The sequence below is a fragment of the Prorops nasuta genome, unplaced genomic scaffold, assembly GCF_024137725.1.
Source record: "Prorops nasuta isolate Cenicafe-Biocafe unplaced genomic scaffold, Cenicafe_Pnas_1.2 PNAS00004, whole genome shotgun sequence".
In the NCBI taxonomy this organism is placed as follows: domain Eukaryota; kingdom Metazoa; phylum Arthropoda; class Insecta; order Hymenoptera; family Bethylidae; genus Prorops; species Prorops nasuta.
Window position 1 is genome coordinate 10,716,998 of NW_027116801.1, and position 8,793 is coordinate 10,725,790.

At 33.9% G+C, this 8,793-nt stretch overlaps 1 protein-coding gene across 7 annotated transcripts; it reads left to right on the forward strand.

Moving 5' to 3' along the window:
- The first annotated feature begins 467 nt into the window (after positions 1-467).
- LOC136772668 (transcription factor Clamp-like) lies at positions 468-8,587 on the forward strand. Of its 7 annotated transcripts, XM_066725791.1 has the most exons (10): positions 468-1,240; positions 1,410-1,494; positions 1,566-1,790; positions 1,866-2,063; positions 2,154-2,496; positions 2,579-2,671; positions 2,854-2,940; positions 3,401-3,559; positions 3,641-3,944; positions 4,036-8,587. In XM_066725791.1, exons 2-10 carry the CDS (start codon positions 1,426-1,428, stop codon positions 4,337-4,339), a joined length of 1,782 nt encoding a protein of 593 aa, XP_066581888.1. In that variant the 5' UTR covers positions 468-1,240; positions 1,410-1,425; the 3' UTR covers positions 4,340-8,587. The 7 variants fall into 7 exon arrangements, with proteins under 7 accessions (XP_066581888.1, XP_066581885.1, XP_066581886.1 ...); XM_066725788.1 differs by having other exon boundaries at positions 469-1,240; positions 1,866-2,496; XM_066725789.1 differs by having other exon boundaries at positions 470-1,240; positions 1,593-1,790; positions 1,866-2,496.
- The last annotated feature ends 206 nt before the right edge of the window (positions 8,588-8,793 follow it).

The window sequence follows — 8,793 nt, forward strand, 5'->3', positions numbered from 1 at the left end:
AGCCAGGTTTAAAAAAATGTTTAAAGTAGCTTGAATTTTCGGACCAATGAAATGCTAGCATTGCTTTGAGATGACCAATGATATCACCCCGAATGGTGAATCGAATCTTTCCATCACAAATAACCTTCAATTTCTATGAAATCAAATAAAACCTTAAAATTTCGTTATAAAACTTTCAATAATAAATTGATCATTAAAAAATTCTGAAGGAAAAAATGCAATAAAAATTTTTATAACATTAATTTTATGAAAAGTTTGAAGCGACCTTATATAGTAACTGCTGCCGAAAAATGTATAAAACTAAATTACTGAATAAATTGATAAAAGGACAGTGAAATTTGGAGTTATCGAGAAAAAAAAATTATGGAGTAGGATAAATGAATAAATTTATTGGAATAACCAATAAGATGTTTAGGCCTGTCGAAAGTTGGTATTGCATATGACCAATGGGAAGGGTGGCGGTCTCCGCGTGAGTGACCTTGGATTTGGATTTCGTGAAGATCCGGCGTTAGTTTAGTGGGTCTAGAGCAACGGCAGGTGCCCGAAAACGCTTTGGAAAAAGCAAGAGGCATCTCGCTCGGCTCCCAAGTCCCAGCCCCAGCGCGCGTTCTTCGTGTCGCCAGCCCAGTGTCGCCCATTGTTGTCCTTGTCTCGTGTGTAATGGCTACTCCGGAGTTTGTTGATGGTCTTTCTTGCAATTCTGTGATAATCGGGCTGCTGTAATTGGTGGTAAAGCGGCCGGAGCACGTTCGCTTATTGAAAATCTGGCGGTAACAGAGCGCGAGGGGGCTTTCCAGATAAAATTTGTGCGAAGCTGGTCAGATTTTCATGCCACCCGGGGGAGCCGCGTTTCCGAGAGCCGCCGCTACCGCGCTTGGACGACATGATATGCGCGGGCTAACGCTGCACCTTGACAAGCGTACCCTGACGTGACGCGAACCACCCTGAAGAAGCTTCCAAGACTGCAGGCTATGCCCAACCGGGTCTCCGGCATCGAGTAATTTAGCCAGAAGCTCCAATTTCTCGAAAAAAATCGATCGCCATTTATCCCACAAGGGGACCACGGCCCAACAGCACGAGGAAGCCAGTCGCTGAATGCCGCGCTAAAATCTATTCAGACGCTTTTAGGCTATCCCCCTCAGTTATTTTCACGAAAGACACGACGCTCAAACGCTTTACCTGACGTGATACTACAAGTTGCTACAAGTTACAGACATGTAGTTAATAAAGATTATTACACGTGAGTATTTTTAGTTTTAAAACATCCTTTCCCTCTTCCGCTTTTTGCCATGTTTTGCCTATTAAAGAAATCCTGTGTACATTGATCATAGCTTTGATTAGGGGGAAGTCTTGTTTTCACTTATATTAAAAAAAGTAGTATTTCTGATAAAAGCCTATTGATTGTGCAGGATTGTGCAGTCATCGATGGCCCTAGAATCAAATGGCAGCAATGTGGTGTGGTTAAATGCTACCCATTCTGATCAAATACAGCAGGTATGGGTAATGTGAAAAGCAAAAGAGGGAATGATTTTGTAACAATCTTTGTGTAGCTTCAAATCGCTTAGCACATTGTTAAAGAAGGTCCTCTACAGATAGTGGATTCTGAAGATCATCAACTTCAGCAACAACAAGAGCAACGTACATACAAGACAAACCTTATTAAAACCCCTACTCAAGAAAACCAATCAATCGAGCAGCCTTTAAAGTGTTCCATGTTCACACAAACTGAGCAAACTAACAGCTTTACTCAAACTGAGCAAAATAATTCAAACTACAGGGATCAAAGACAGGTATATTTTTAACCTATTTTTCAATACAATCTGAATATTATTTGATAATTTATTATTCTTTTTTTATGGTTGTAGCAACAAGCAGCAATGTTTGATCCACAGCAGATACAGCAGCAGCAAGCTGCGCAAGGCCAGCAGTCACAGCAACAGCAGACGCAACAGATGTATGTTACATCGGAGAAAAAAGAAGATAAAACTCAACAACAGTCTACAACAGCGGAGTTCCCATTTTACTATAATGTGAACATGCTTCAGAAAGTTCAAACAAATGCGGTGAGCACAATTGGTGCTATTACTACTGATGACAAAGGCTGTTATCGGTTTGATGTGCAGCCTGTTGGTTATAACACATTACTGAACCAGATGAGCATAGCGGCTGCTACCAATGCTACTTTCAAATGTGACATTTGTGGCCTGGTATTTGGACACATGAGCCTCCTGAACCATCACAAACGGATTCACAACACAACACCTAGCAATCTACAGCAACAGCCTCAGCAAGTGGTTGTACAAGCACCCACTACAGTCACTGTAGCAGCGACACCAGAGAGGCCGTATACCTGTGATGTTTGTGGGGCCTGCTTTGCACTACCTGGAGAATTAAAAAGTCACAAAACAAATATGCATCAGAAACCTAAGGTCCAAATTTGTGAGGATTGTGGCAGTGAAGATCCTTGTGAACATCATCCTACTAAAGTTAAAAAAAGTACGATTTTTTTTTAAATTATAAGATCTCTATATTCCTGCCCCTGAAATTAATTGCAATAAGAAGTTTTTCTTCTTTTTAGCAATTAAGCCAGGCCATCACCCAGTAAAACGAAGGGGAGTTACAAGTGTTACCAAGTGCCATAAGTGTAATGGTACAGGAATAATATTTATTGGTGAGTATATTGCATTAAAATAATATGATAAAAGGGGTGAAGAAAAATGTTACATGGTTTTCATTTGTCATAATATTTATTGTTTTTTAAATGGTGCAACATTTTTCTTCTGAGATGTATTTTTCTCCATGCTTTTGTTATTTTATTATTATCATCATCGTATATCGGGTGGTATATAATAGGTAAAGATGACGAAAAACTATATTCTGGAATCAGTTCCCTCGCTAAATGTGGCAGCTGCAAAGCAACTGGCCGCATCATCATAGGAAGTAAGTCGGATTGCTTATAATAAAATTACATATGGCATTACCACTTAATTTTAATTTAGTATAATTATTTTATCTTTTTAAAATGGTGATAGCCTAGTTCTCAAGTGTACAATTTCAATGATCTATACTTATACTGTTTAAAAATTTATCTTCTCTCTTTAATTTCTTTAATTATATTTTTTAAGAAATTTAATATGTATATTTAAGAACAATTGCATGGAATTAAATTTCCCCTAAGAGACAGTTTTATAAATATTTCTTCAAAAAATTAATTGTTTATTCAAGATAAAAGGTGATCTTAGTCTATCTGAAAAGTTTTAATGTCTTATGATAATAAGTATTATTGAAGACATCTTTAAATTGTTCTTCCAGATTTTGTCTAACGATTATGATCTGTAAAGATTTTTGTAGAACTGGGCCTTTGGGGAAAATTAAAGCAATTATTGATTTTAATTTATAGGTGGCAAGCAAAACAGTCAAAATCAAGCAGAGAAACCATTTCATTGTAATGTATGTGATGGTACTTTCTCTCGGTATTCATCGCTTTGGTCGCATAAGAGGCTTCATTCCGGTGATAAACCCTTCAAATGTGAAGTTTGTGGATTAGCTTTTGCCAAAGGTGAGACTGATTCCATTTGCAATGCTTGTAATTCGCGAAACAAAATTTTCTCGATATCAAGCTAATAATGTGAAATTACAGCTGCTTACTTAAAAAATCATGGAAGAGTTCACACTGGTGAGAAACCATTTAAATGTAGCGTTTGTGGTATGCAATTCTCTCAAAGTCCTCATTTGAAGAATCACGAGAGAATTCATTCAGGTGAACGTCCTTATCAGTGTGAAGTATGTGAAAAGACTTTTGCTAGACATTCTACACTATGGAATCATCGAAGGATTCACACTGGAGAAAAACCATATAGATGTAATATCTGTGGCTCGGCCTTTAATCAGGCGACGCATTTGAAAAATCATGCAAAAGTTCATACTGGTGAAAAACCACATAGGTATTTATTACCATTGTTTTACTCTCATTGTGCATTAGTTCTTTTTTTTTATAATCACACAAATTTTGTTTAATTATTTTATATTTGACAGATGTGATATTTGCGAGATAGGATTTTCCGATCGTTTTGCATTGAAACGTCATCGAGCTATTCACGAAAAGTACGGGCAAACCGCTCGAAATCAAAACGCAAATAATCCAAGCAACGCACAAGCAAACGCGAGTAACCAGCAGCAGCAACAACAGCAGCAACAACAACCACAACAAACGCAACAAGGTCAGCAAGTTGTTGTGGTCAATGCGACGACTCCAGTGACTGTTAGTCAAGGCCAAGGTCAAGCTGTGATGCTCGAAGAAGTTTATAAATGCCAAGTGGCTTTCCCGGAGCCTAAATGATTCAATTAGAAATTTATTAGAAGCTGGTAAACAGGTTAATTTTGTAACCTTTTTAAGCTACGATATAACAAGGATATTCACTCGTTCGAGAAGTCTGAACAGCTAAGGTAGCTGGTTCTATGCAGCTAAGAAGTTCGTGGGGTTTCTTTGAATGGGTGTGCATATGAAGTCACCAATAGCGTACATGAAGACAGTGTACAGTGCTAAGGACAGTTCACGATCGCTCACCTTCAGTAGAGTATTTGCTGATTTTTGGACAATTTTTGTAAGGAACTCTGGAACAGATTGAAACAGATATGTGGCTTGGAAGAGTATGGCTCGTAAAAAATCATAGTTTGATCATAATTGACATCATTTGTAAACTAATTCAGTGTAGATTAAGTTTGGTCTGTGTATTTGGTGAATTTGTAGCGAGGATCTTTGACTATGAGAAGAGAGAATATTAAGATCTGTTTCATATCATCTTTTATTTTCGGATCAATTTTTTATATGCAATCGTTTCCTTTGTCGCAGTTCTATCGTTTCGATTTTGGATGGAAAGTTGACTTAATTTTTATCCAATTTTTACGAATCATTGAAGGATAAAGTGCAATAGCTTCATTACATACTTGGGTAAAGGGAGAAGAACTAAGGGGTTTTTGTAGCATCAGCGTGAATTTGTACATTTTGAAAAGGGTCGATTAATTGCTAAAATCTTGAAGTTAAGGACTACCCTTAATTGAGGTAATAGAAGAATCAAAGTTTTTTCTAAAATGAAATTAATGTTATACATTGACGAATAATTGGACATTGACAACGCTAAGTCACAAATTATTCTTAGATCAAAGGAAGAATGAGTTCTGAATTTATTCCCAAATGACTTTGCGCGTTGACGAGAATCATGTGAATTGTAAATGTCGCGAAATCGTTGGGTGCGATTATACAAAAATGGAAATTATTGAAGAAAAAATTAAGTTGAATCGATTAACGCCTACAATTTGGCAGGATTCAAACGATTTGCCAACAGATGCTTCATATACTACAGTTAAGTGTTTCTTTATCATTATTTAAGATCTACAACTGAAAGCTGTGGAAAGAAAATTGTTTGATGTCGAAAGATTATGTATCTATTTCTCCATATTTACGTATAGTCATGGAACGGAACGATTGTCGTGATTTTAGCGAGTCCTCTTCCGTCCAGTCATTCGGGATCAGAGTAAAAGTGCTACTCATCTAGATTGCAACGACCATTTAATTAATGATAAAGTTAAAAAAGATGCAAAGTCAAATGGAGGGGGGGGGGGGGCAACACCACAAACAGAAACAATCTGGAAGATTTATATATCTGAATGGGGCTGCAATAACGATAGTGAATGTGAAAGGACAGACTAATCTGTTTTGTAGTTTTAAGGTCCGAGAGCTGTAGGAATATCAGTTACTAAATAGTTGCTAGTTTGTAATAACGGATAGCCGGCTAGATTATATATATATAAATATATATATATATATATACACATAAATCTATATATATATATACATATTAATTTTTATATCCCTACTTGTTACATACGATGGCGAGTCAGCCACTAATCTTAGAATGTCAAATGAGAGTGAGAGAAGAAAGCTAAAACTGTCCCGTTGTGCAAGTTGCCGGGAAGACCCCATTTCACTCCGTTGGTCTCTTGTATCACTTGTAAAATAAAATTTTTAGCTTCGTTTTGAAACTCATTACCAATACTAAATGATGAACGCGATATCCAAATTTCCATCTCTCACCACTGTGTAGTTCTCGATGCCTTCAATTTTTCTAAAAATCAGATCTTGCTCTTCCTTTCTTATTTTTATATCTAAAAGATTTTTCAAGTTTTTAATGAGCTGTAAAATTATCAAAAATATATTTCTTTCTACTTTTAAAATGAACAAGAGAAATTTTGAGATTTATGTCATAGTAAACTAAAAGGACTTGAGCCTCATCTGGTTTCTCCAACTTAAACGACAAATTTTAGCCGGAAAGTTTTCAACGGTGGGGGAAGGAACATATTCTTTCTGTCAATGGTTTATGTAGTTAAATATTTTCGTAAAGAGACGATGACTGATCGTTGATACTCTTTGTAGAAGAAGGATCCTCTTGTAAATTTTCTCATTGATTATAATAGATAAAACTTTAATTTACAGACATTGTTCTTTCATCATTATTGTGAAACGGATGCTTGCTAAGCTAGCTCTCGGTTTTATAGACCCATCCGGGGTGAGAAAAGAACTTATTGTTCCTCTTTCAAAAATTAGGAGCTTCGTGATTATGCTTCAGACAAAAATATAAATAGTGAATATAAATGATTTTTTGTCGTTTCACGCTTGTACAAATCGGATAAACTTTTTTGTATTGGAAATAAATACTATTGTAATAAATCACCCTAACGATGTATAGATATTGGTTTCAAATCTGCCCTAGATATTTTTTTTTCTTCACGTTTACTTAAAATTGATGATCTTTTGAAAATAAAACTCGATCAGAATCATTCGGGAATGGATCTTGTAAGAACTCGGAGTTTTAGGGCTTCTTTGTTCAAATTTAATCTGTAAAATATAAACGTTTTATTATTTATATAAGGTATTTTTATGTGGTCATAATACCTGCTACAGTATTTTGGATTAGCTTAGATACTTTTACGTTTTTCTGTTAATTTTTTTTTACCATTCTTCAAAAATCAAATTAAGACTGAGACATAAATGTTCTTTCATACTAATCTTTCCAATGCACGACGATCAGCAATGAAAGCTTACCACTTATGTTTGATAAGTTTTATGCGATAAGTTTTCGCTGATCGTTGGTATACAACATCCATTTAGAGGTTTCCTAAGGACAATTGTCTTCTCTGATTGAAAACAAAAACTAATTTTTCACAAAGACTACACTTTGAAATAGTATCAAAAAATTTTTATATCACTTGGCATCAGATTTTTTAAAGATCATAAAAACGGGAAACATATCTGACACTTTAATTTTATAAGCGCATTACTTATATGTATAATTTTTGTAAATAACTGTATTATCAAGTATGAGCTGCGTGCTGTTTGTACTTTTGATAAACTTCATTTTAATGGTTCTGATTCTTTATGTCTCTGTGCATAAAATACGAGATTTAAGGTTGCCTAAATCTATGTTTAAATCAAATATTATTGTTTTCAATTATTTAATTATTATTGTAATAATGCGGTTTATAGCGAATTTATTTCTTTATTCTTAGTTTAGATTTTTCAGAATTCATTTTTTCAAGAAAATACCTCTGTTAAGAAGTTTTTAACAAAACAACCGGTTTTATAAAGCCAAGTGTATTAATGTAAGTACGAAGTACTAAATAAGCAATTTTATCAGTACTCGTACGATTGTAAGAAATATATAGTAAAACGCGGAACTGTTAGAATAACGCAGGTATGTTTAGTAATTAAAACGAGAGAGATAAAAAAAGTCGTTTTATTGTGTGTCTTACTATAGATTTTTACTACAAACAAATCTGTAGTTTTCAACAAATAATTCTACAAGAATTTAAGAAATTAAAACATATTTTCATCATCGCTTACAACTATTTTTCATAGTAGTTTTATTTATCTATGACAATATCGCTCCATTAATGCCATTATACATATAATACATTTTTGTTTCAATGCAGTTACAATTCTCGGAGTTGAATAAACATCATACTCGATTTTTTCGCAGCTTTTGTGCGGCTATAAGTATTTTGATAATTCAGCGAATCTAGCGTTTACGAAATCTCCTAATGATTATATTCACGAAAATTTGTTGCTATAATTTACGTCCTATCATATATATTTTATTAGTCGCCACTAATAAAAGATGTTAAATAGGTCGTAAATACTTAAGTTAAATCTAATTTGTATTCTGTATATATTTATGTATTATTTTAATTACAATTCCATTTTGATCATTTGTACAGCTAAAACTTTTATTTTATCGTGGATATATATTTAATAATCGCAGTCTATAACAAAAATGTTTCAAATTTTATTAATTATATTATAATCAACATAATATGTATAAACAAGTATGTCTTCCCAAGTCATATTGGGAGAAATTTCCCGAATTCTTCGATTGTCAATGTATACTCTAATGTTAAATTTTAATTTATGTTTAAAATTTCTTCAATCATCAATAGAAGTCTTGTGTATATTTATAATTTATATCCTTTCTTTCAGAAGGTATAATAACATATTTGCAGAATAAATTCTTATAATACTTGAAAAAAAAAATCTTCATTATTAGCATTGCCAGTGTAACATTTAATTCTAACTTGTACATGTATAATGAAGGATTACTACATATATTATATAGTTTAAAATTTATCATGAGTAGAAGTATTATTTTTAGAATTTGGATGACTTTTGTATGATCATCATGGCGATTCGTTATATTTATAAAAGCAATATATATTTTAATGTAAAATACACATAAATCT

Excerpts from the sequence above, each read along its gene's own strand:
- LOC136772668 (XM_066725788.1), top strand. The coding sequence starts at position 1,426 with ATGGCCCTAGAATCAAATGGCAGCAATGTGGTGTGGTTAAATGCTACC. Across the intron at positions 2,497-2,578 it reads TCCTACTAAAGTTAAAAAAA|CAATTAAGCCAGGCCATCAC; the intron begins GTACGATTTTTT and ends TCTTCTTTTTAG. Across the intron at positions 2,672-2,853 it reads TACAGGAATAATATTTATTG|GTAAAGATGACGAAAAACTA; the intron begins GTGAGTATATTG and ends GGTATATAATAG.